The sequence below is a fragment of the Rhipicephalus sanguineus genome, chromosome 6 (genome assembly GCF_013339695.2).
Source record: "Rhipicephalus sanguineus isolate Rsan-2018 chromosome 6, BIME_Rsan_1.4, whole genome shotgun sequence".
Classification (NCBI taxonomy): Eukaryota; Metazoa; Arthropoda; class Arachnida; order Ixodida; family Ixodidae; genus Rhipicephalus; species Rhipicephalus sanguineus.
Window position 1 is genome coordinate 102,368,751 of NC_051181.1, and position 27,618 is coordinate 102,396,368.

Below are 27,618 nucleotides of genomic sequence, written 5' to 3' on the forward strand. Positions count from 1 at the left end.
GACAGGCTCTTGGCTTTCACCGATCACACACCACTCCTAGAGTGTCTAAGTACGTCTAATCTGCCATTTCCTGTTCCAACTACAATTGATGGGCCTTCGTGCCAGTTATTAATATGAAACATCTTTATTATCCTCACATTAATGCTAGTGCAGTGGAAAACGCACCAACACTTTTTACATGCTTTGGGGGGTTCCTTTCAGGCTTGTTTTTGTAAACATAAAGAACAAGAGAAAGCTGGATCCGGGGTTTTTTCACACCATTCTTGCTCTAATTGTAATATTTGAGACGTTGATTACATAATACTAACTGTTTATGTAATGAAACTGAATATGAAAGAAAGCTCTGACCTGCTCCAAGTGACAGCAAGCAACATTACTTTGCACTCGCATATTTTAAAATTGTGGTAAAATAATTTAGGAAATTAAAAACGAGAATGGCCACCTTAATGTGGTGTTATATGGTAAATAAACATCCAAACTTGGGTGTACTTGACGAGTGAGGAGTCGTGACTGGTTATTAATGTTTACAGAAGAAGAGCTCAAGCGTCTCAACGTTGCCTTGAATGCGGATGGCACCTACAAGGAGACCGCCTTCTCTTACGACTCTGAAAACTCTGGCCTGGAGTCCCAAGACGCTCGTGAGTATAGTTTGTAGCCTTTTCATGTTGAACTTCTGGGGAATGCCACAGCCAGAGTCACCCCTGTCTTGCATCACCCAGTTTTCTGCCATACACATTTATGTGTCCCAGCCCTTGATGCCCGTTTTACAACTCAAATAAGTTGTTAGTTACTTTGTTGATAGATTACATAAATTGCACAGCTCTGCTTCATTTTCGTAATTGCAATCGCAATGTATTTCTAATACATAGATTTGCTCTGTGATGCATACTGCCATTTTACATCACTTTTTAGGTTATGCTGAGGCTCTTTTGAGTATGGGAGCACAGTCCAACCCTGATACTGAAGCACAGCCCAACCTTGATGACAAGTTGATGTAATGAACATGGATATAATGTTTTAGTTGAGCCTCGGTACTGCCGGTATTTATTCCCTTACTGATAGTACCTGCATGGTTATTGCACCATCACATTTCATCATAAAAATTGTTCTTTTCTTTGATCACACCTCAAACTAACTTACTGCTGCAGAGAGCAGCTATGAAAGTCACAATGTCGTGTGTTTGCCATTTTGTATTGTGGCCTCTGCACCCCATTTCATTAAATGCACCGTTTCTCGAATGCCATAGGTAGCCCTTTTTCGGTCCCAATTTAAGGTCTATACATTTCTTTGTTTCCGAGGATTTGTTATTCATATCTTGAAATAGGCCCTCACTGTGTAATCTGAACTGGATTGGTCGGCACGCAACAACCTGACCTGAATAACAACCCCCCCCCCCCCGTTTTACCTTTCATTTGACTGCAGTGTGTCTTATCACTGTTAGGGAAAGTGAACATGTTAGATTTCTGGTCTCTTTAAGCTCTAATGTAATTTCTGTGTTAGCTTCACACTTTTGTTCGTGGGTATGTGCATAGACTTGGCTTATTCTGCGATGCGTGATGTCGCGTTCCTTTACATTGCAGAGGACGAGGCCGAGGTTCCATTCAAGGCACCCAGGGGCCTTCACATTCCTGTGTCAGTACCCACGGTGAGGAGCCCTTCTCTTTCACTACATCAGTACAAAAACTGCATGTGCAAGTACAGGCAGCGCTGCAAAACCACCTGAAGCACTGTAGTTTGATTCCAGACCGCGGCGGCCACATTTCTATGGGGGCGAAATGTGAAGAGCACCCGTATTCTTAGATTTAGGTGCATGTTAAAGAATCCCAGATGGTCTAAATTAATCCAGAGTCCCTCACAACGGCGAGCTTTATGATCGTATCATTGTTTTGGCTTGTAATACCCCAGCAGTTATTGTTCAATTATTACATGAAAGTGCTTCAACAACTCCTGTAATGTCCTTAAAAACCCTTGAAATATTTTCTGCAAATGCTGCTACAAAACCTAAGTGTAGTAATCATATACGGTACAGACCACTTACAGTTAAACCTCGTTATAACGAGACGGGCCATAACGAAATAATGGATATAACGAGCAAATCATAATTCCCCTTGAAAGTCCCCATAGAAACCAATGTATTAAAAACCTCGTTTTAGCGAGGTAGAATTTGCCTGTTATGGGATATAACAAACAAATTTTGTTAGGAAATAAAATTTTGAGCCGATGTCACGACAGTGCACAACGCGAATTTGAGATGGTGCGCAACGCGACAAGTATTTAGCAGTTCAAAACTCCCGCCACGCACCCTCCAGCAAGGCGCGCCGCCATGCGCACGCTGTTTCTGGAGGAGAGGGCGTTGCACGTGCGCCGCTTGGCATCCGCTTGGCTACCGCCGACAGCCGAGGACTCGGCAACTCCGCGAACATCTCGCCCTTTTCTTTTCTGTCTTCTTTATATTCCCCCTCTCTCCTTCCTCATGGCGCTGAGTCGGGTTCCCTAAAGGGCTGCAGAAAGGAGCGCCCCTTCCTCTTCACGGTCTCTCTCTGCGCCCGCGAGCCCATTCCCACCTTCCCCTCGGTTGCCTCGGTGCACAAGGCCGCGGCTATGATAAAAGCCGTCGAATCGGGGACAAAGAAAAGCAAAGTGGCCAGAGACTTTGACGTATCGACGAGTACACTGTCCATCATCTTAAGCAAGCAGCAGTCCATCATCAACGCTGTTGCACGTGGCGTGAAAGGAAGTGCTAAAAGGATGAGGGCTCCTGCCTTTGAAGCGGTCGAAAGGGCCATTTTTAAATGGTTTTTGGACACACGGGCCGTGAATCTGCCGGTGAGCGGCGCCTTGTTACAAACAAAAGCAAGAGACTTCGCCTGCATCATAGGCTATGACAACTTCGTAGCAAGTTCGGGTTGGCTACAACGCTTCAAGGAGCGCCATGACATTGTCGGGAGAGTGGTCTGCGGCGAATCGCAATCTGTCGACGAAGCAGAGGCTACAAAGTGGGCGAAAGAAAACATTGTGCGGCTGCTAGAAACATACAGCGCGGAGGACATTTTTAACGCGGATGAAACCGCTCTCTTTTTCAAGATGTTGCCGCACAAGACTTTAGCCCTCAAAGGTGAGCCGTGTCATGGCGGCAAACAAAGTAAGCTGCAGATCACTGCGCTACTTTGTGCAAACATGACTGGTTCTGAGAAGCTGCCAATTTTCGTAATTGGCAAAAGCACATCCCCCCGCTGCTTTAAGGGGAAGAGGCAGCTCCCAGTCAAGTACACGGCCAATCGCAAAGCCTGGATGACCAGGGAGATTTTTGCAAAATGGCTTTGCGAATGGGACGAGAAGCTGGCAAAGGCGAACCGCAAAGTGTGCCTTGTTTTAGATAACTGCACCGCCCACCACACCGCTGCCGCGCTCAAAAACATCGAGCTGCTGTTCCTGCCTGCCAACGGCACAGCAAAAATACAGCTGCTTGACCAAGGCGTGATTATGTCGCTGAAGGCAGGTTACTGCAAGCGCCTGATCGACAGGCTCCTGCTCAACATGAGGATGAAGTGGGACACCAATGTTGACTTGTACGCTGCACTCGAAATGTTTCAAGCGGCGTGGATGAGTGTGACGGCGACCACGATTGCAAATTGCTTTCGACATGCCTCATTTGCCGCCGCACCAGACGCCAGCGATGAGCCATTATTAGACGAGCCCGCTGTGCCAGACGGTTTCGCCACATCAGACGAAGTCGCAGCATCATGGACAGCACTTCGTGACGCCGGTGTCGTGCCTGACAGCGAGTCGTTTTGCAACTATGTGAGTGCGGACTCGGAAGTGGTGGCAACGGAACAGCTCCCGGATGACGACATTGTGCGTGCTGTCAACGATCCGGATGAGACCAGCGACGATGATTCTGCCAACGAACGTGCCGACAGCGTGCCGACAGCGTCCAACGTGCCGACAGCGTCGGAGGCATTAGACGCGGTGGACGTACTGCGCCGCTACTACGGCGCTCACGAGGGCGGCGAAGATGGCATGAATATTGCAGCCGCAGCTGAGCAAGCCATTGTTCGCATCAGGAAGATGCAGCAACGTCCAATTACGGACTTCTTTGCAGCTATGGCTGTTTGAAATGCGAGCTGTGTATTTTGAAGTGCAATAAAATAGGTGTGTGACTTTTCCTTTTTATTTGCGGAATGCAGTTATTTTGTTGCGTACCAGCATGCGGCGAGATGCTATTTCGCCCGCTATTTGTTTTGGGTAAGTACAGCACATAATATTTGCAGTAAATGCCCGCTGCGGCTATAACAAAATATTGGTTATAACGAGCAAATCGCGGCGGCCCTTCAATTTCGTTATAACGAGGTTTAACTGTATAACGTAACCGCTTATAGTGCAGGACCAGCTATAATGCGGTTTTCTCTGACTCCTGTTTGCTCTCCCGTATCATTCCATCATCGCAGGCCACTTATTGTCCAGCCCTCTGAGATGAAAGACCGGTTATAACGCGACTGTTGGGAAAATCCCGCCGTCGAACGAGGTAGCTAGTGCTCTTTACAACAAAGGTACGCCAGGCGGGGAGAGCACGACGAGAGTGAACTGAAGGAGGAGGAGACGCGGAGCGAACGAACGAAGAGCCAAGGGATAAAAAAACTAAACGTCCACTGCAGCAGTGCAACGCGCACGTGCATGGAGCGAGAAAACGGTGCGGTTTCTAAGGCAACGGAGAAGCCTTTTTGGTGGCTTGGCCCCGACTGTCTGTCGGCTGTGCACGCTCCACAGTCTAGGGTGTTCCGCAAATTTAATGTCTTTATGGCTTTGTTGCTTGAGCTTTTGCCTTGGTGTCAGTACGTGGGCACAAGAGCTTGGCAGGCTTTTGCAAGATAATGGCCATGGCTGATCTCGGGCCGCGAACAGGATCGCGTGTGCTGTATCGTGAGTGCGATCTCTTTGATGCCCTATCTCTATGTTTAGGAAGCTTTCTGTGACAGCACGCCAAAGTACAGGCTCAGCCTAATGAGAACGAGTGCCAGCCACCTGATCGGTAGTGGCTGTTAATGTTGCAGTTTGTTACTGAGTCAACTAAACTTCGTAGTAGCTGCAGCACTTGAATGGCAGTCTGTGGTTATGTTTTGGACATCGCGTGCATGCCCAGAAGCTTGAATGTACCACACATCATACGTAATCTTGATTGCTGTTCGACCCGTTTTTTGTAGGGGTGTGCGAATATTTGAACTTTCGAATATTGTTTGCTATTTGATTTGATTTGCACTGAAATTTTACTATTCGAAGTATTCAAACTTCCGGAAAATACATATAACTGTTTATAATAGCGGAAAATAAATATAAAGACTATAAATCGGCGTGCAGCGTGCTTGGTCTTGAGTTTTGGTGCGCCGACGTGCGAAACTGCTAGTCGCTTCCACCGGTGCTCCGAGTGGTCGATGCGCGACGAGCTTGCCGGGGGGTCTGCTGCCGATGCGATTCGTTGCTTGCAACTAAATACGTTGCGGCTTCTTCGCTTTTGCTTGTCCGCTAGTGCGACGTTCTCGCCCACAAAGTTCAGATTCGTCTCGTACATCGGCGCCGTGAGCAGACATCGGCGCTGTGCGCCGGCCGTCGGTGCCATAGAGACGGCAGTGTGTTACTACACTGACCACCGAGCCGTCTTTGTGGCAATAGAGAAATGGCGTTGAGCAAAAAATAAATATATATGTGTCACATAATGTGTACACCATGTGTGTGTCATTGAAGCAGCAGTAAGCATAATAATCAAGCTAATCCTAGACAACCAGGAAGGCTACGAATAATCAGCTGAACCTTAGCTCATGCTACGTATATCCTGGCATAGCCGAGCTAAGTCACTACAATTTTTTTTCTTAAGGGAAGACTTAGCTGAAGCGGGAAGTTTGAAGACGGAGAAATGCTCTTTCCGACGAGCCCAAGATGGCGGCGCCCCGTTGCGCAAGTGCAGAGCTATAATTTTTTTTAATGCATTTTTTTTGCGATTTTCACAATAATTTTCGCCACCTCGACAAGCACAACAAATTTTTTTACTGCACTTGTACGTAGTTTTCAGTGATGATATATTGTAATCGGGAAAAGGGCTACAGAAACTGAAAACGCGATTTTCGAAAATCGTTTTTTTTTTTCTTTATTATTTTCCCGATACACAAGCCGCATCCTCCCTTAGGAATAAATCTGTTCTTTGACTATGTTTGTGATTTGTAACTGTTCCTATCTCGTAAGAACATACTGAGGGATTCTCTGCAACTTTTTTCTGTAATTTCGCTTCGAAGTACAGTCGAACCCACTTATGACGATCCCACAATAACGATCTATCGGTTACAACGACCATATTTGGGTGCACTTACGATTTTCCTATGCTAACCATTGAAGCTGCGTCCAGATATAGCGAACATTTTTCAAAGCCTCCTACTTTTACAACAAACACTTCAGACACGGTCGCGGTAAAAATATGGTGCATACGAAGCAAAAAAAAGTTAAAACATGCCTTCTAAAGCGTGTCAGGGGCGCGCGCTCGCACGTGCCCCGCTCCAGTTTACTCGCGACTATTAGATACCCAGATCGGCGAGCACCGCACGCAGATTTCGGACGCTGCGAGCGACGTCGCACACTTTCCAGGCGTTTCTTCAGTGGTAGAATGGCAGTGAGGGAAAAAAAATAGTAGGCAGCATGAAGCCTTGTGGTCAGCTTTCGCACAGTAACTTTCCTGATGCCGTTCTCTGCAGCTACGACCGCCTGTGATGAACCAAACAATGCCTTGGAACGCAAGAAGGCGTAAATGCAAGAAGTGATAACCGCGATAACTTTCCATCGCAAAAAAATTCACTGCGTCCCTAAACTCGTCGACGCCACAATGTGCCGCAAAAAGTCGTTTGTCTTTTCGGTAACGGCAGAGACCGGGCGATCGGTGATTACGACTTCCGCGCGATTGCGGCGATGCCTTCGCGGATAAGCATCAGAAAAGAGCGAAGACGAAGTGGCGGCCGTCGATGAACATGCCATTATGACTTACAGCCGACATCCTTATCACAGTCATCTGTAGATATATGCTCGGCTGCGCGTGTGGCGTACGCCGTACACTGCGGATTGACGGCGGTACGGGCGCGCCATGCTTAGCCATGCTGCCGTTCGCAAGATCGCCGCCACCGCGTCATGTGAGACCGCTTTAAACTGCGCGTCGCTTTGTAGAAACGAAAGTAGCTCGCTGTTATTGAGCCGCGCGGGCACCGAGAAACGTCGATGCACTGACAGCGACGTTTCTCGTCGTGCAGGGCCGCGAGAGCATCGCGGAGACGTAAAGTGCACGTTGCTTGGAAAATGCTTGTTTTCGCCACGTTGAACGAAGAGGCTAGTCACCGCACCCATGCACGGTCCCGAGTGAAGCAGGCACGAAGAACGTACAAACGCGCGCATACGGCATACAGCAAGCGGCCCGGCAGTGACTCCGCGACCCGAGTAGGCGACATGCTGCGCGCAACTAGCCAGGGATGATCGGCTCCACGTCGCGGTACCGTGCTTCGGTGAAACGGTGTCAGCTCATTGCAGCGGCGGTTAATTCACTCGTCAGCACGCTGCGAGCGTCGCTTCACGACGCGAAAAGGCTTAGCTTGTCACCGAAGGGGTTGTTAGCACTTTAATAAAAGTGCACAAAGGAAAAAAAAACAGCTTGGCCGCTAAGCGCACGTTTTTAAGGGCGAGTCCATGTACAACGAACTACTGATATAACGACCACTTTTCGCGACACTTTCTAGTTCGTTATAAACGGGTTCGACTGTATTAGAAAAATATTTGAGAAATATTAAAAAATTATTCAAAAATTATTTGATTTGATTCGCACTCAATCTTTATGATTTGAATTCACTGTGCACCCAAAATTTTGCTATTCGTACAGCTCTGGTATTTTGTGTAGTGTGGTTCCATGTCATTCCATGTATGCATAATGTAGGAGGTCCGAAAAGTTTTCGATGACTTTCCGCGATAGTTCCTTTTTTTTGTTAGCTTTTTTTCCTGCGTTCACTTTGTCGGCAATGGAGGTTCTCGTACTTAATCTTTCAACACTTGAAAACTGAAAAGCAGGCAAATATCCTGGTCTTATGTATCAATTCTCGGACATGCACGTCATATTTTGCATTTGTGCAGCTTTTGAAAAAGGTTGTTTGGGTTATAACGCGATACCGCTTATAGCGCGGATATTCGTGACTCCGGTGACTCCTGTTATAAGTGGTCTACACTGTAGTGGCCACCCCTTTTCTGTTGTGCCATCCTTTCCTTAAAAATTCCACAGATTCAAATGGTGGTTTGCGGGGAGATCCCATAATCGCTGGCATTTTTGTTTGTCCTTCTCACAGCCTCCCACGATGAAGTTGCACGCCATCATTGAGAAGACGGCCCTGTTTGTGTCTCAGCACGGAGCGCAGATGGAGATACTGGTGAAGACCAAGCAGGCAGGCAACCCCCAGTTCAGCTTCCTTTCATTCGACCATCCACTCAACGTCTACTACCGCTTCCTCGTCGAGCAGATTAAGTGTGGAACCTATGTGCCCGTCGAGGAGCCAACTGGTAAGTAAGACTCTCAACACCAGCATCAACGCAAGCTATTTTGTCACGTGATCGAACTGTCGCATTTCTGGAAGGACTTGTGGCGTTGTGTGCACTTGCGCCAAGATAGCTGAGACTCGCTTCAGGTTTTCCCACGTTAGCACTTAGAGGCGGAGAAATAAATTGAAAGAAAGTGCCTGTATATGTCTTTAATCGAATTTACAGACCTCATTAACCCAAAACTAAAAATGGGAAAAAGCTTTCATATGAGTGGTGTTTCCGTTTTCTTTATGTCTTGTATTCATGACAAGGGTACTCACAGATATAATGACAGTCGTGAATGCATTAGGCAAACGTTGAAGCTTTAGGTGTGTTACAAGCCATGGATTATTGCTCCCAATTTTCAGCTGTACGAATCTCATAGTGTCTGAAGATCCTGCTTCCTCCAGTAAATACAAGTGTACAGTGGAACCCCGCTATTACGTTCCTCTGTGCCACATTTTCCTGGCTGTTACGTCGTTTTTCATCTGTCCTGGCATAGCTTCCATAGGATCCTATGTATTGGGAACCCCGCTGTTACGTTGCAACTCTGGGACAGTTCTCACACAATGCGTCGCGAAGTGTGCTCCGAGCTTGCCAAGCGGCCACATTGGTTTTTCATTCAGCTTAGCCTGGTTTGACCATAAGACTAGCCGCATGAGTCAAATACCTGCGTCGCTATGGGAAACGTGCAATGAGCCAGTGGCGCAGCGGCGTGGGAGTGAGCGAAAACATCTCGCGTGCTTTGTGCAGCAGCTGGCCCATGAGTAGAGCCGTGGCAGGTTGTTAGTGCAGCTTTGTAATGTCACGAATGGAGTACTGCGTCGTAGACTGTACTAATAGCTACAAGAACTGCCCACCTAAGATGAACTTTTTCAGTTTTCCAGGACGGTAATGTTTTAGAGACCAGCGGGAATGCTGGATTTGTAGCGTGTGAAGCAAGTGATTCAGGGCATGGTTACAAAGTAGAACCATAGCGTCGCTAGTTCGCTGCGAATTTACGCTCCACGCAAGTTATCTGATACTTTTACAGTGCTGACGGAACTGAATGGCTGGTCGGTAAAGTGATCTCAAGTCTGTATTCCTGTCACAGAAAGACAATGACGGAGCAAAGTTCTCCTTTGTACGCTGCTGCTGTTTTTTTGATGTGCCACATTTTGATGAACTGGGCTGTCCGTAAACGGGAACATTAAAGGGGTCATGAACCACTTTTCCAAGTAATGATCTAGTGACCTCAGCATCGGAGTTTACTGCCTCCCGAATCGATTGCCCATAAAAATTCTCGAATCCGTCAGGAACGAGCGGAGTTACGGGGGTTTGGCACACGCTCTCAGCGCTTTCTCTCTTGTCTCGTCCCAACGAGCGCACTGGAAGCTACACAGGGAGGGATGGCACGAGGGAAAGAAGTTATGTCAGCGTGCGTCGTGAAACACGATCGCTCTCCCGCTGTGATTCGCGTGCACAAGTGTGGCTACCGTGTAAAGTTAGCAGACTGAGGAGTGCGGTGCCAACAAGTGGTGGCACCCCGTGCCAAGAAGCGCATCTGATCTAAACGCCGCTCTCAATTTATGTCGGCTGTCAGCCAATGAGGATGCTATGTCTTTTGCGACGCGGAGGAGCAGATACGTGATGTCAACCGGCAGGCGCTCCACCCACCGACGAGAGCGAGAATCGGCATCTGTTTGAAAAGAGGGCGCCTGAGAAAACAGCAACTTCGCGCTCTGCTTGCAGCCTTTACGCGGCGCGCACGACTGCAATATTTGGCTGAGCAGTTCATAGCCGTGTCGGCTTTCTGCATGATGTGTTTTTTTCAACAAGCCCAAGGGGTGCTTCATGACCCCTTAAGGAACGAGCCCCGGATGCTTGGCACATTGGGGACCGCGATTTTTAATATTTACTCCACGTGTACTGCCTTTGCCATTTGGCAGCACTGCACGTAAAAGCGAAGCCGCGTCACGTTGTTGATAGTGCTTAGTTACAGCTAAGATATCACTTGTGAAGCTGGCATGTAACAGAATTACTCAGCCACTCGCGCAGCCCAAGCAACATCCACAAATGGAACTAAACAACATCACAGAAAGCTTCCTGCAATTGCTATATGGTATCACTAATTGCAACTGGGTTAGGCGATCGTACGTTTTTCTTTCACCCATTGCACTAGGTTGTCTAAGACTAAGATCGTGCTACAGCACACGTTGGACGCAAATGTCATTATTTGCTCAGTAATAAGCAGGCGAAATTGTAAGAAATAATGCATACAAACCTCGATGGTGCATGCTTCTAGGTTTAAGTTGGCCTGCCGCACACATCGTCATTTCAATACGTTCTGTAGCACGTTCGTGCTTTCTTCTGTCGCGTCAAAAACATGATTCCTTCGGCATAATTTTTGTCCTTTCGTTTTGTTTGAGGCCCTAAAAAGTCCTGCACTGATAACTTTCTGGAACCCTACCTGTTTTACCACACCTGCCACCTTCTCGCCCCACCACGGTGGTCTAGTGGTAATGGCGCTCGACTGCTGACCCGAAGGTCGTGGGATCGAATCCCGGCCGTGGCGGCTGCATTTTCGATGGAGGCATAAATGAAAATGTTTGAGGCCCGTGTACTTAAATTTAGGTGCACGTTAAAGAACCCCGGGTGTTCGAAATTTCCGGAGCCCTCCACTACGGCGTCTCTCATAATCATATCGTGGTTTTGGGACGTTAAACCCCAGATATTATTATTATTATTATTACACCTGCCACCTTCGCACACGCATGCTTACATACAACGTGGGCGTACCAGGCGGCAATTCGTAGCACGCGGGTGGAAACTGAAGTGGCGACCATGGCACTGGCGGTGCGCTGGCGCAGTTCACCGTTGCGCCACTTGTAGGTGCTGCACGGTTTCCCATATTCACGGACAGGTTTTCTTGGCGTTAAAGGAAAGCTACAGTGGTGGTACTTCTGCACGTGTACTCCTATGCAAAGTGGTTCAGTTTCGCATGCGTTTTGTACTGCTGTGGAGAGTGGTAACTGCGTGGCATAAGCATGGCGTACCATTTGCTTTGTCTGCTTTAAACAGTCATTTGTGGGTGAAGTTTGTTGCCAGTTTCTCAGGCGAGTACACTCTCTGAGAACAAATTGAGTGTTAGGGGAGTATTTCTGCTTCACAACTGCAATTGCAATCTGGATTGCTCGTGCTTCCTTTCTTGAAAACCTGGCTCTCGCCACTTTCCTATCAAGATGCAAGCAGGGGGTATTGTGCATGCACTTTGACTGTGGTGAAGTTGCGTCTATTCACCCCTTGCTTTCTGTTACTTCTCCTTGCTGCAGGCAACGAGGAGTCCGATGATGATGATGACCACTATCTCCACCCAAGCCTGTTTGCCGCATCAGCGCCAGCTGTGGTGAGCTCCTCTGCTCTTAACTATTCTTTCTATTCTTCTTTTACATTGAAGTGATGGCATAACTGTGTTTGCTTTGTCAGTTTTTCTCCCTCTAGAACTGTGCATAGTGCAGAGGGAAAGCGGCTCAGTTTTTTCTCGCCTGCACTGCATTTGGACTTTATTTGCTGTTAATCATCACAGTCTCTGCCATTAAAGAACGGCAGAAAAAATTAGGATTTTGTTAGTGTTGCTAGGTTGTTGCTGGTTATGTTTCTTACAACATACTACCAAATATAAAGTAGCGATTGCTTGCAGGGTAAATGTGCTTGTGCCTTGACATGTGTGTGCGCAGAGGAGAAGTATGATGAATTTCTCAGAGGGTCTAATTTTAAAGAAAAGTGTGGCCCTTACATGAGTTTACACAGAACTTTGGTTTACACAGTACTTTGTATGTTTGCTCACCTGTTTGTAGGTAGATGCATTCTTATATTTTTGTCGCCCTCATAATCTCCCGTTCAAATCTAATTGCATGTGAAGGCGTTTCAGTGAATTCTACCATGCAATAATTCTGAGGTGGTAGAAGGGTGGTAGTCTAAAGAAAATGTCGAAGAAACAGCCTGCAGGAATTCACCTCTCAATGTGATTGCGCGCTGTGCTAATAGGAGAGCCACATAGAAAGCAAAATTCGTCAGACACATGTCAGCCCCTGATTTTTTGTTGTTGTTTGGGATTTTCCTGCGCAGCCTTAATAAATGAGAAGGGTAGAAACAGGAAGGCAGAGTATTGATCTTTTGAACGATACCAAGGTGGTGTTGCACGGTGGTGTGAAAGATAAGATATCGTTTCCTGGACTGGTGTTTCTGCGCAATCCTGTGCTCCCCCTGTCTCCCCCCTCCCCCTGTCTCTCCTCTCCTACACTGCCCCCCTCTCGCGCGCCTGTCGATCACGTTCCCCTCTCGCCCTGTGAGAATTAATGACCAGGCTAGAGGGAAGACACGACGCGAGGTCGGTAGCATGTCCAACGATCGCCAACAGAGTGCGATCGTGCAAGTGCTCCGGCTTTGCATCGCCTCATGGTCCCCTTTAGCTGGAGATGGTGTAATTTTTTGCTCTTTTAATCCCGTGTCACCCCTTAACATGGAGGTCTACTACGTCCTACTGGGCCGTGACATGTTCATCACATGATACCTGAACTGTATTGATGTCTGGATGCTACACAACACCTTGCAATGACTTGATATATTCATCACATGGCACAAGCTTTTAGGGAAAAATTGTCAGACTTCTTTATTTAACAATGATGTTCTGTTTGCATTAGTGAGGTGCATTTTGCACTACAGTGAAACCTCGTTGATATGTTCTAGTTAGGTACGTTTCTCTGGTTCTTACATTCTGTAACACGAATTTTATTTAGCTCCGCTTATTCATATGGGTATACGCTTTTTGTTTTTAATGCTTCCTTTCCCAGTCATTGCATATATAAAGTGATGGCACTTCGTTGAGGTAGCATCGTTAATGATATCTATGTTGCCTGCTACAAGTCACCACTGAAAACAATCTATTCACGGTATCTGCAGTGAAGCATATTAGTGGAATCAACATCTCCGTCAGATATACATGGCTCCAACTGTTCAAAAAAAAAATTTTGATGTTCAGTGTAACCACCAGGTAGCGACAATGACCGTGGCAAGCTTTCATTAGTTTGTTCACCTTATATTAAATTTCAGCAATAGTCTTCTGAGAATAGCTTTTTTGTCTCGTCTCTGGTGCTGCTACTAGATTTAGTAGATGGCAAACGTGTTTCCACATTGGGCTTTATCCTTCTGTGGCACCCCGAGAAACGTAACGGTGTGATTCTACTTTATTAGTATTGGCTGTAAACTCTTATTTTCAGATTGATTTCACAATAACGTGTACTAAGGTTCGTCTATATTATGGAACTAAGTTTACTTACTGCTGTGATTTCAGCATGAGTTTACTTATGCGTGCATGATAGCAAACAACCTTGTTTGGCATTTATGCAAATAGATAGTGAATGTTCATCTTGTATAGCCTGCGCTTAAGTGAGATGCATTTTGAGACATTGTGCTAAGTTATAGCAATGTGCAACGCACATGCGTGCAGAAAGAGACAACAACACATTGCTTATGTTGTCATGTCTCTCTGTTCGTGTGTTTGTTGCACTTAACTATAGGATTATGTCGAACTATAGCATTATGCCGCACCATCAGACCAACTCGCCACTCTTCTCAAGTTTATTGTACTAATAAGCGTGACCTCATCCATTCTTTGACCTCTGTTTTGCTGCTCTGTGCTTTTGAGTGCTGCTGTGTGTGCCTGTGCATCTTCAAGATCTCAAACCACACTGTGTTTGCCTGCCCTAGGAGAAAAACCCTGCACGAACGAAACACCGTCAAGGAGGCATTGCGTGAGTTCAGGTGACATTGTGCTCACTCAGACGGGACTCTCTTGCAGGATCTTTCTTTCGTTTTTCTTTTTTTTTTTTTGGTCAGCTTTATTTTAGAATGTTTGGTCGAGCTCACGATCAGGTCCCAAGTAGAGGGAGACAGCGAATTGATGATTTTTCCTCTTAAAATATTGTACATATGTTACATCAGCTATGATTTAAGTTTTTGTTAAATTCAATTTGTATAAAGCCTCTTTTAGTAATGAGTTTATCGTGTACATAGCTTATGCCAAGATAAAAGCCAGGGAAAGTATGGGTGTGTTTGCTCTGTCGTTCCACGTATATTTGCTAAACCAGAAAATATCCATATCAGCTGTAGGTTGGTAGATTACGCATTTCCGATTGGTTTAACGAGAAAGTGGCAACTGTTGTTTGCAAAGGAAATGTTTGCAATGCACTTAAACATGTACTCTTTCCCTTGATAAGTCTTATACAAACTTTGTTTGGGGAATGCGTGGCCTCAAACAGAAATCCCCTAGCAATGTAAATTTCGTGAGCATGTGTTAGCTGCAAGGCAATTTGATATCTAAAGGAAGGGAGTCTCGCTGTTCTTTAGCTCGGGCATTTTAATGTGTTAATTCTACGATGTTTGGAGTGTCCCTGACAATGCCTGTATGTTCTCTCTCTCTTCTTTCTGTGTTTGTCTCGTGTGCAGCCGGTTGCCGTTTCCAAGGTGTTTCTCTCCAAGGAAGGCGAGGAGAACGCATACTCGCAGCTGATCAAAAACCTCAAGCCGCAGCTGGACAGCCCCTCAGGGGGCGCGTCACCGTGCCCTCCCCAGGACGCTGTAGAAGCGGCCAATCACGGCTCGGCGTATGGCTATACTGATGGTGCAGGTGCGCGTTTGCTACCGTGATCATTTCGGTGCAGTGTGGCTCTCATACATTAAGACCTCGTTTATAAGTACGTACCCGCTGTAGTAGCGTAGTGGTTAAGCTATTGTGCTGCTAATCTCTAGAACCTGGGTTCAATGCCTGGCCACAGGAGCTGCGTTTTGATTGCTGCAAATCTGGGTAATAGGATTTTTTTTTGTGCAATGATAGCGGTGAAGTTCGAGAGCCCCCATGTATTTAGATTTAGGTGCACCAGGGAACCCCAAGTGGTCGAAATTGATCCATAGTCTCCCACTACAGCTTGCCTCATAGTTTTATAGTAAATCTGGCATGTAAAAATCCAGAATTTAATCATATTAAAGGCCAACTCCGGCAATTTTTTGGCCATGTCAAAGTAATGGTGCTTTTATATTCCTGAGACGCTCCTGTCACGGGTTCGATAGCAGAAACACCAGGCAAATTGGAGAATAATTTTAAATAAGCAAAAAAGCGCAACACCGAAACCGAAACCCAACCGAGCATACTGTCTTCGCGTGACGTATATGTGGTTACAAAACCGGAAATCATGCAAGGCATGCCGGTCCCGCCAGCGCGTAGTATGAAAGCTGCGAAAGCGGCGAAGAGCAGACGCTCAGTTGAAAGGTGACTCCGTCGGAAATCTTGTGTGTGACTGACCGTGTCACGTGCACAAGCTGAGCTGTCGGAAAATGACAGCTGCGATTCCGACGCATTTGGAGGCCAACTGTAATGGCCATTCCTCTTCGATGAAGTGGAACACACCTGTTTATCTCTTTGCTTGCCTGGTTGCACATTCCACCGCCAGATGACACCACCTGTCCAGATCGCTCAAGTTTGTGGGCCGTGATCGGGTGAAATGCTATCGCTGGGAAGTTCGCGGACTAACTAAAGCTTCTTAATATTGCTATGGGAAGAGTGCATAAGTGTGGCAATAGCGGCGTTCAACATCGCGTTGGTACGGCCGAAGGAATTTAATATAAGCCAAGTATGAACCACCTTTCGCACCATTAGGTTACGTTGTTTCGCACGATGCCCGGTCACGGTACACCCTATATATGCTACGGAAAGTTTCCGTGGTGTTCACACATGTGCATTCTTTAGCCGGTACGGTATTACCGTACTTTCCGTGCGGTAAATCGGCATTGCTAGCTAAAACACTCTAATGTAGAGACGCAGGGTAATCGTTAGGTGCGAGTGTTTCGTGACTGGGGAATCGTGTGCAGCCCACAACGCGACACCACTTGCCACCCATCGCACACATTACCACAAGGAACTGAAATTCACACACCCAGCCAACGAAGCGCTCGCCAAACACTCGCGATTGTTGCCTTGCGGATAGCAGACACTCTAGGGGCCCCTCGGTTCTGTCACTTCCGCTTAACAAAAATGACGTCACGCACACAATGTTGCTAATAATTCTGGGAAGCGAGGTGGGGAGAGTCAGGGCAATCAATAAAATTCATTTGCAATGAATCTGCGTATGCCTCCAGCTTGTAATTTGGCATATATAACGGGAACGTGAAAAGGAACGTACCGAGCAAATTTTATTGAGATCCATGGATCTCGAAAAATCGCTGGAGTTGGCCTTTAAGGGGGGACATGGCACCTGAAAAAATTTTTTTATTTCTTGATTGATTTTGGTGAAACTTGCCGAGTTTATGTATATTTGTGCGCTAATTTCAAATATGCAATTATTTTTCTAGTATGAGGTGCAGTTCTTAAAGGAGTCCTGACACAAAAATTTTCGCCCCGCATTTTTTTGCTGCAATGTGTTGCTGGGGGCCTGTTAGTCATAACACGGCACATCGTTTGCTGCAGCGCGCGACAGATAATTAATTACAAGCTCCTCATTACCGACACAGCCTCAGTTTCGGTTTGACAGAGCTCTAAAAACGGCAAGCCGCCGGGTGCAGCTATCACCACCTAGCGAGTGAAACGCTCAGTCACGTGAGCACACAGAACAGTGACGCATTTCCGCGCGGTCTGTCGTCGCCGGGCTCATCGTCGTCCGATGGCGACGATTTTCTTGCGGCGGGGATCGAAGGAATTTTCGACGTGGCGAATCACTTCAGGTTTGACCCGCTGGCGAGGAGCGATTCGTCGGGAAGTGCGTCAAAACAGAAATGGCAGCTACGACGTCATCGTAACTTGTACCGGCTGAAACGTTTACGTAGGGGAAGTAGGGGGGACACCTCGGGTCACCTCCGAGGGTGTCAATGCACTAGGTGCGGCCTATAATGCTGGATCGCGCTCGCGAACTTCAAAATTCATGTAAAATACCTTCCAAGCTTTATTTGCTGCCGATATTTTGCAGATGGTACACGCACGTACACGGGAATCGATACAGCAGGCTATCTCGGCCGCAAAATTTTGTGTCAGTACCCCTTTAACATACAAAATATTTCATGTGCCTTTTGGGAAGCAAGATATTTTCTAAACTGAGTTAGTTACAAAGTAAATCAGCATATCACGATAATTGGGAATGAGAACTCTGTGCAGTGCAACAAAAATGGATGTTCTAAACCCATTAGAAGAAATTTACAGTATGTTGAAAATTCACAAATGAAATTCCAGCTTGAAATTGACTCACTCACAAATGTTCAACATACCATAACTTTTGTTCAAATGGGTTTAGAACATCCATTTTTGTTGCACTTTGCGCAGTTCTGACTGCAGATTATTGTGGTATGCTTATTTCCTTCGTAACACACTCAGTTTGTAATTAATCTTGCTCCCCAAAAGGCACATGAAGGATTCTGTATTTTAAAAACTACACATAATACTAGAAAAGTAATTGCATACTTGAAATTAGCACACAAATATACATAAAGTACCCAAGTTTCATCAAAATCGATCATGAAATGAAGAAAAGTTTTTAAGAGCAGTGTCCCCCGTTAATGTGGTACAAATGAATCTCGGTAACTCTGGGTGCTTTAAGTTCAAATGACGATTTATTAGAACTGTACCGCTTGTCCTGACAAGGTCATGTGTTGTATATTAATAGGGGAAAGAAAACTCCTGTGAATTTAAGCTCTAAAAATGGCCCAATGATTTTTTCTAACCACATTCTTTCTGTCTGCGAACCACCTCTTTAAAAAAAAGAATAGTCACATTGCAGTGCCTTTTGCATCAACATGTCTTCAAAACTTTGAGATAACACAACCGCACACACTAGGTGCGTGGAATAGTGACGCATGCCTAGCTACCGGCCATCTCAGCTCACCCGGCCTTTGCGATTGCCTGCTAGATAAGGAGCATTGACTACCTATGTGCTGAGCTGCGACGATGGTTGCTGCATAAAGCCTGCACACATATCCAGGTTGGCTACACTCTTCTGCAACTGCCCCTTCCCATCATCACCACATGCGCACCTTGCCCCCTTTCCTTTTGCCCTTTTCACTATAGCGTGCCTCATCTAGATAGATAGCCTTTTTAGGGGTACTGACACGAAACATTTTAGTTGTTGTTTTCTTCAACAGGATAGGCTGGTGGGCTAGTTCAGTGTTTCTCAGCCATGAATTTTTGGGGACCCTTGTGGACCAGAGAAATAGACGAGGGACTCCTTGCAGTGACAGAAAGAAAGGTCAGGGGAGGTCACAACACACCATGCAGGGTGAAGTACGTGGCTTTTAAATAGGTCTCCACGGAACCCCATTTGAGAACCACTGGGCTAGTTGGTAGTACATTATTCAGGCAGTAGCACAAAGAATCACGCGGGCAGCAAAAGCGCTCGTCCTGTTGTCTCTTCCTCGTCCGTGTGTGTTAGCGCTATGCCCCATTCTGAAGCATATAACCAACTAGCCCAAAAAGCCACATTAGCAAAAGCAAGATGGGACCCAGTGTTATGTCTCCTTGGGCTCCTTTGGTGATGTTCAAGCGGCCATTTTGCATCTTTTGGTACCTGACATCATCACAACTGGGCCTACTGGCGTCACGCTAGTGTCGACGTTTGTAGGCGTGCCACATGATAATTAGCTCTAGTGTCAAAATAAAGTAACAGCATTTCATGAGCTTCGAATTTGCTTAGAGCCATCTCTGTATATGGGAAGATCTGTGTGTCAGAGTAAAGTCAGCTTTGAAAACAGGTGTCAGCGCCCCTCTAACAATAACCGCCACAGACAGCGTAGGGGAGACACACGCCCTCCTGCGTAACATCCCCCACCCCACAAAATGCGTGCCCGCCCTTCCATATGGTGCACTCTTCTCTAATAATCCCGACCCTTCCCACAAAAAGATTTATGGATACACAAGGCCTGTGCGGAGGGCTCACTTCGCCACTGTGCCCGACCGTGCTATGACGTTGCAGGCAATGCCCATCCAAGAACACAACACGGCTCATATCATTGGATGCGAAGTGTATTCAAAGGAGCTCTGTTTGGTTTCAATTCAGTTTTGTTCTAACAAATTTCTAGTCCTCTTGTCATTTAAATTGATGAGGGTGTCGGCAAGGAACACCGACTGGGCATGCACTCAGTGGTGTATCAATTAAATGCTGTCTGAAATGTCAGGGAATTTAGCTATGTCACTGTAGGTGTCTCGGAAACTGTCACAACGAACATGCTCCATATCACCTTGGCACACCTGTGCCATCACAAGGAGTATGAATAGTATGAACTTGAAAGTCAAAAATTATTCAGTCATATATTTAAAGTCATATATTCACACCCTTAAACAAAGGCATTCCAGGGTCCCTTTAACATGGCCAGCTGACCTTCCTGATTTTGCCACCTGTGTTTTCTGTAGGCTATGAAGGTTACGGAGCACCTGAGGACGGTTCAGTGCCACCTCCACCTCCTCCAGGCCTGGAGCCCATCCTCCTTCCAACACAAGCTATACTTACGGGCTATGCGATACCACCACCCCCAGATGTGCAGCCGATCATTGACAAGATGGCTGTTTATGTAGCCAAGAATGGCGAGGACTTCGAGACCATCGTCAAAAGCAAAGGTGCGTGCATTCTCTCGTTAGATGATAGTTAGATCGTAGGGTAGGACTTAGAGTAATGAAATTTACCATGTATACCGTTTTTACTCGCGCATTAGACACAGTCTTTTTTCGAAAAATTGACCCATACTTACGTTCATTACGTGGGGTAATTTTCGGGAGCAGAATGAGGTAGCAGGTTTAGAATTGTTATGATGTTCACCATAAACCTAACTGCAGTATCAGCCTGCAAAAGGCAAACCTTTGTTTAAAGGCACACATTCACTTTGCTGTGCATGAATTGTTCCGAAAGCTTGGCACATCATGAAACCAACGTTTTTATCGGCTGTAAAGGCACTAGATTTATTTAAAAGAAGTGTACACTTAAGTGATCATGCCGGGAACCACACAGCACTGCAGGTGCTTTCCATGTGCTGATTGACCATGAAACAATGCACCAGCAAATGTTGTGCTTTTTTTTTTCTTCACGCATAAGCACTGACATTAAATTGTGTGCATCCCAGCATGACTTTCACATTTCAGTTTTTCGCATTTCTAAACTGTTGTGTTTTCGGGGCCCTGCTCTTATTTCGTACGGTCCTCTAAAAAACATATCGCCGGGCTTCTACTGTACTAACTTGGCCCAACAAAAGTTGAAAAGGACTTATCAATCGTGCTTGTGATCTAAACACAGTGCCAACTCAACCTTGGCATAACATTCTTATTCGACAGGTGACAAGCGCTTCGAGTTCTTGCTGCCTGACCACGAGTACCACCAGTACTACCTGCACAAGAAGCAGACGTACCTCAACGAGCGGGCTCAGCAGCAGCAACAGCTGGAGCCAAGTGCCGCGGAGGCGGCATCGGAGGACAAGCCTAGACCCGCCGACGACGAGAGCGAGACCCGTTCTACGGGCGACGCTGCGGAGCCGACCGAGGAACGCTACGACGTGGTGGGCCCTAAATTGGAGAACGGACTCAGTGTGGGCACGGACGACGGCCCATCTCGGTCTGACTCTCCTTTCTCCAACATTGACAGCAACGACACCAGCTCCCTGCCAGGGTTGTCGACTCCCAGTGACAGAAACTACGTCAAAGGCAAGCAGTTCGTTGAAGTGATGGGTGACCCTCTGATGTGAGACCTTGTGCTCTCATGTTGTCCACCTCAGTTTCCATGTTATGAGCAATTTTTGCAAACTTAATTGCTGCCTGCAAAGGTGCGGTTGAATTGGTCGATCAATAAAGTGTTTTGTTGTTTTCTCAGGCGGTGCACAATTCGTGTAAGTTGAACTCAAATTTGAGTAGTATTTTGGGGAATTAATGTAATGCTATGACAAATCAATATCGTTTGCAGCATTTTATGTGTACAGTGAAACCTCGATTATACGACTTTCAGGGGACCACGCAAAACCGTCGTATAATGCGGGCGTCGTATAATCCAAAAACTAAGGATATAAGCAGTGACGATCATTGCTGCCCCACAACAGTCAGTACATAATGCCTGAGCAAGTCCGCAACGCAATACGGCGCTACTCCGGTAAACGTAGATTAAATTACTTGAAAAAATGACAACCACGCATTTTATCGGAGGCGTGAACGAACCTTTATTCTCACCTCTTAAAAAAATCTGTAATTTTTTTCTGCGAGTTGGCCCAGCCACGACGCATCAGTTTCCTTTCGAGAGCTGCGACATCTTGCAGCAAGTCGCCGACCTCGTCGTATGCGCACGCAAACCGCCGAATGTTGTCGACGTAATCCAACACGTCCGTGTAAGTCGGTACGGAAGCGCTTGCCTCTGCGGTATCGTCCATCTCTTCTTCGTCGGAAGTTTCCGCAGAGTCGGGACGCACAGTTTCAATAATGTCATCCAGCGACACTGCACTGCACACAGCGACATCGTCGTCGGCACCAACATAGTCCGCGAACGATCCAGGCAGCTCCAGGCGCCCAAACTCGGGTTCGTCATCATCAAGCACTGCAGCCTCATTGAAACAGCCGCCACTTCTCGTAAAACCGCAGTGCCTGAAGGAGTTGGCGATAGTTTCCTGCGTGACCGCGTCCCATGCACTAGCGATGTAGTGCATTGCATCGAGCACCGAGAGCTTCGTGGCCATCTGCTTGCGTTCCATGCCCGCTAGCCGACGCTGAACCAGAAACTTCCTGTATTTCTGCTTCATGCATTTGATGACGCCGGCGTCAAGTGGCTGCAGCTGACTTGTGCAATTCGGGGGCAGAAATGCGACTTTTACATTCCTCAAATGCGACGTATCCGTTGGATGGCACGGCGCATTGTCCAGCAGAAGAAGAATTTTTCTGTCTTTAGCCCCCATTCTCGAGTCTAGCTGCTGCAGATATGCAGCAAACTTGGCAGCAGTCATCCAGGCTTTGCGGTTAAACGTGTATTGGCACGGCAGCCTTTTCAAATTTTTGAAGCATCGCGGCTTCTCAAACTTGCCAATCACGAGGGCAGGAAGCTTTTCCGAGCCGTCTTCATTAGCGCAAAGCAACACAGTAAGACGCTCTTTGCTCCGCTTACCGCCGTGACAACCCTCTCCTTTGAACGTCAAAGTCTGGTCTGGCTGCATATTGTAAAATAATCCAGTTTCGTCTGCGTTGAATACGTCGCAAGGCTTGTACTGCCGTATCAGTTCCGGCAGCAATGCGGTCCATTGTTCAACAGTGGAGGAGCTGACAGACGAGCTCTCTCCGCAGCAGCGGCTGTAAACAACTCCATTTCGTTTTTTAAAACGATCTAACCAGCCGTTGGAGGCTTTAAAGTCGTCAATGCCGCAGCGCAACGCAATCATGTCTGCCTTCTCCTTCAAAATTGCGCCATCCACGGCAATAGCTGCACTGCGTGCCTGACGCAACCACTCTACGAGGGCCTTCTCCATGGCAGCGTATTTGCCATCTTTCGCGGCCTTCCTGTTCAGGCCGAACTTTGACGCATTCAGCAGGATGCTGTCCTTCTTCGCGAGGATCGTTTTCAGCGACGACTCGGGAATGTTCAGGTCGCGGGCAATGCTGGCCTTTGTTGATCCGGTCCGCTTCTCCGCCTCCTCAATAACTCGAAGCTTTTCGCCGAGCGTCAGCGGTTTTCGGTTTCGCGACATCGCGAGACGCAGAAGTCACAACCAAGAGTACTAATGTCAGAATGCACAAATGTGGCACGTGGACTCAGCAGCTGCGGCGCACAATCTATCAACGATGCACACACGTGAAGGAATGGCCACAGAACACCCACCAGTTTGAATGGCAAAATGGCAGTGGGCCTATTCAATTTTTGCAAGCGCATACCTCAGCGCAAGCTTTGACCAATCGCGTGTGGTTAAAACGCCCCAGCCCTCTAGTAGCTAAACACCATGGCCGGTTCCCGTGGCTGTCAACAATCGCCGATCAACATGTCTGGTGCAACCCGTGCAACAATGCGAAATCTAGTGAACGTTATCGCACGCTCGAAAGTGATCGCGAAATTATCTGCCTTGTTACCTGCTCAATCACTCCCGAACCACAAAAAAAAAAAGAGGGGGAAAGAAAAACAAAACAAGACCGCAACAAAAGTGCGCAGTGCACTGCGACAAAATGAATGCGCTCCGGCTGGCTTTGGCCGACGTTGGCTTTGGCTAGCTAGCCTAGGCCGACCGCGACTGCGTTGCGTGCCGAAAAATTGAAGCGGCTCCGTGAATGCAGCGCCGCGGAAAGAGAATGCAGCATGGAATGCAGAAACGAGCTCGGTTTCTCGACTTTAATCCGGCCGCGCTGCCGGAGTGTGCCTGCGTGGCAGTCTGCGTCGTCGTCTCTGTTTTTTTTTTTTACTCGGTCAGTCCAGGGAAGCGTCGTACGAGGCTGGGCCGGCGTAAAATTGCGTCGTACAATTGAGGTTTTTAATACATTGCTTCTATGGGAGTTTTGCCGGGACCGAGCCAATTCGTCGTAAAACACGGGTCGTCGTAGGACCGGGGGACGTATAATCGAAGTTCCACTGTATTTTCAAAACTTAATGGCAGGTTGCACTATAAAGCCTGCATTGGTGTACTCTTTTCAAAGAAAGGCATGGTGATTGAAGCGTCCCGTTCAGTGGTGTATAGATGGGAAAATGAAACTAAGATAACATAACAAAAAAAGATCTTGTAAAGTTTTTCTTCTTTTTGTATTGATAGATATGCGCAGGCACAAGGGATAGATTTATTTAAATATATAATGAAATTTTTGCACTGAGACATTGCAATATAGAAGCTGCAGCTAGCTGATTGGGATTTTGGTACTGTCTGTTTCCAAGATGGGAAAATATATCAAAGAAACAGCTTGGCGACATGTTTTGGAACATGAGCATTGCCCACATACAACATTCTAGTGCATCGCACTACAATGCTGTATTGTAGTGCATACAGCCTTGTAGGGGTAGTGTGTTACACTCATAATGTGAAGGCTGCGTGTTCGGTGCATCTCCTTCGTTACATTCTCAAAATAAAGATGTTTATTCTCTTGCAAATCAGTTCTGCGGAAACCCGCAAGGTGGCGGCATGGTTAAGAAAGGGAAAATAGATACCGTATTTATTCGAAAATAGGTCGGGCACGAATATAGGTCGGCCCCTACTTATAGCGCTCTACGAGAAATAAAAAAAAATATTCGAAAATAGGTCGACCCATGTTTTTTTTTAGAAACAGGAAAATTGAAACATAGCACACATTTATTTACAATTAACTTAGCGCCCTAGTCGCTGCCGGGAGTGTCATGTTCGTCAGATGTGCAAGGAAGGTTGTCGGATTCTTCGCAGGCATCCTCGGCATCCGAAATGACGTCGACTTCGCTGCCATCGATTGCGTTGGAAATGCAGCACTTTTTAAAGCCAGTCACGATAATTTCCGCTGGCAAGTCTTTCCGCGCGTCCTTCACCCACGTCGCAACTTCATTGAGGGAAGCCCTTCTCGCGGCGTCCCGTCGGTGTCATTGCAGCATCCTCCTTCAAGCCACTCTTTGTAACTCTTCGCCGCCCGGTCCTTAATGTAGCCGGGACGTCATACCTAGCGGTATGACGACCAGGTCTGTTGGCCTTCTGCAGGGCCTCCTTGACGCCCGGAGCCTCAGTTCTTTTTCAAGAGCGTCATGCCTGCCAGTTGCTGGGCCGCGAAAAGCACGACGCTATCCATCGCACGCGAACAGTCGGTCCCGCTGCTTCCGCCAACCCCTAATAAACTTTTACGTCGAACTCACGCTGAGCGGCACAATTGCTGGAATTCTCGGCAAAAAGTATCACTTGACGCTTGAAGTCAGCTGTGTAGCTCTACCGACGTGACACCGTCGCAACCGCGCATTTGCAAATGCGAACCGTCACGTCAGATCAAACAACAAACAAAGAGTGAGGCCTTAGGCCAGTGCCAGTGCGGCTGCGCGTCGGCAGGCAGCACGGCTAGGGGGCTAGGGACTTCACGGCCTACCTAGGGAAATCACGGGTTCCAGCGCAAACATGGCGGAGCGGCTGCATTTCGTGGGGGCTTTGAAAAGGCGGTGTGCAGCTATTGCACAAATAACTTTTTTTCTTAGTTACTTAGTCGGAAAAGGCGAACGGGTACGGTTTTTATACCAGATTTTATGGTATATAATGTGCGTATGTAGCAGGAACTGCTTGAAGAACAGCAGGCGCGGCAGTTGAACGCCATAGGTGCGGTGCTTTTGGTCGCTTTGATCGCGAATATAGGTCGAGATTCTTTGGTCACGAATATAGGTCGATAGCTGATTATGGGCAACATTTTTGGGAAAAAAAGGTCGACCTATATTCGAATAAATACGGTAGGCATTGGATAGGCGGATAGGTCCCGGATAGGCGTTGGTCCCTGGTTCGATCCCCGGACCAGGACGAATTTTTCGGTGACTAAGAGGCTTTATTTCTGTGAAATCCGTATGGATTTCCTTGTGGTTTCGTGCTACAAATGGGTGGTTGTCTATTTTCCCTTTCTTATGTTTATTCTCTCTGTGTCCCCACTGGCGGCAAGTTGTTTTTCGGTCCACTTTCACCTCCCTGTATTTCTTAATTAGTTTGCTTCAATTAAGAACTACAAGCCACACCCTTATTCATTCGTGGGCTTCATTAACCGTTGGGTTCATGCAGTTTGGTGTTGTTGTTCAGTGCTTATGCTAGCCCTAGAACGTTTGTGATGTGCAGCTAAATAGTTGCTGCAGGCTCATTTCATGACGTCCTTGTGTGCTTCAATGCTTGCATCCAGGTCCTGTGAGTTTTACGCTCAAGCTGAAGGATTTAGAAGGAAAGGACAAAAAGCGGTTGCCACTTAATGCTGACGAATCGGACTCCGAAGAGCCGGTCGAGGCTGCGGGCTCGGCTGTACCGGCTACGCCATCGGTCGCTGCACCCAACGAAGAACCGGCAAAAGCGGTGGAGAAGGTTGCCAGGGATAAGCATTTAGGTAAGAATGTGTAGTGTTCGTGTTAGAGCTCTCGAACAACACGTGGCTTGTTGCAAACAAACAGGTTTATTAGAATCATAGCAATGGGAAGATTTGGGCGAGTTGGTGATGCATGATGAACCACAGCGCAACTACCGAGACAAGCACGATAAGAAGAAGGAAAAACAAGCGCCTCGTTCGTCCTTCTTATCGTCCTTGTCTCGGTAGTTGTGCTGTTGTGGTTCATCAATAATAAGAATCAACATTGTCTTATGTCAATAAAATGATAAGATTTGCATGAAATCTGCATACAGAAGAAAGTTATATAGGTGGAAACTGAATTCGGACCCATAATACCTTGACTTTGGCGAGTTGGTTCTTACTTAGACAAATGTAGCGTGACTTAGACCAATACAGAAGACACATGGCGCTCATCTGTGTCGGTCTGTGTATCCTGTATTCATTTAAGTTGCGCTGCATTTGTCCGTGAATTGGGACCTCGTTTGCATGAGGACAAGAATAATTGAAAGATGCAGCAATTACAAGATCTAAAGTTTGCGATTATGTAATTAGTATGGTGTGCGCGACCAAGATCTGTTAATTTCACAAAATTTCGCTGTCGCACGCATTGCTAGAGGTTTGCACTTGTTTGTGCCATCACATCCAAATTCTTTTACCTGTCTTGCATACCTCCGGGATCTGTAAGAACGCGAGATTTCAATTTGACTTCTTTATGTAGTGGGACTTCATGCCAGGAATGTTGCTGTGTTCATTCGTTTTCAGAGGGTGCGTCGTCGAAGGACCGGCTCTCCCCGGCTCGGCAGCTACAGCTGGAACGCAAGAAGCGCCTTGCAAAATTCCTCAGCATGATCAAGGACTCTCAAGATGCTGGTGCCATGGGCTCCGCCTCGGCGGCACCAGCTGGACAACAGCGCGAGGGCTCCAAGGGTTCTAGTGGTACTTCTACACCGAAGGAACCGGCAAGCAGGTCAGATTTTTCTCTCTCTGGGGGTCTTTCAGCA

General features: G+C 47.0%; 2 protein-coding genes across 4 annotated transcripts in view; one reads left to right on the forward strand and one right to left on the reverse strand.

Annotated features, from left to right (window-relative positions):
- LOC119396060 (inositol oxygenase) overlaps nt 1–27,618 on the reverse strand; it is a 254,688-nt gene that overhangs the window by 42,901 nt on the left and 184,169 nt on the right. The gene's annotated exons all lie outside the window — the stretch shown is intronic.
- Nucleotides 1–27,618, forward strand: part of LOC119396061 (splicing factor, suppressor of white-apricot homolog) — a 50,946-nt gene that overhangs the window by 4,728 nt on the left and 18,600 nt on the right. For all 3 annotated transcript variants that reach the window (XM_037663124.2, XM_049416883.1, XM_037663123.2), the window contains exons 3-11: nt 531–638; nt 1,581–1,645; nt 8,361–8,571; nt 11,901–11,974; nt 15,076–15,256; nt 20,015–20,218; nt 20,927–21,292; nt 26,420–26,617; nt 27,380–27,584. In XM_037663124.2, the coding sequence (XP_037519052.1) occupies nt 531–638; nt 1,581–1,645; nt 8,361–8,571; nt 11,901–11,974; nt 15,076–15,256; nt 20,015–20,218; nt 20,927–21,292; nt 26,420–26,617; nt 27,380–27,584 (1,612 nt within the window). The remainder of the gene's footprint in view (nt 1–530; nt 639–1,580; nt 1,646–8,360; nt 8,572–11,900; nt 11,975–15,075; nt 15,257–20,014; nt 20,219–20,926; nt 21,293–26,419; nt 26,618–27,379; nt 27,585–27,618) is intronic.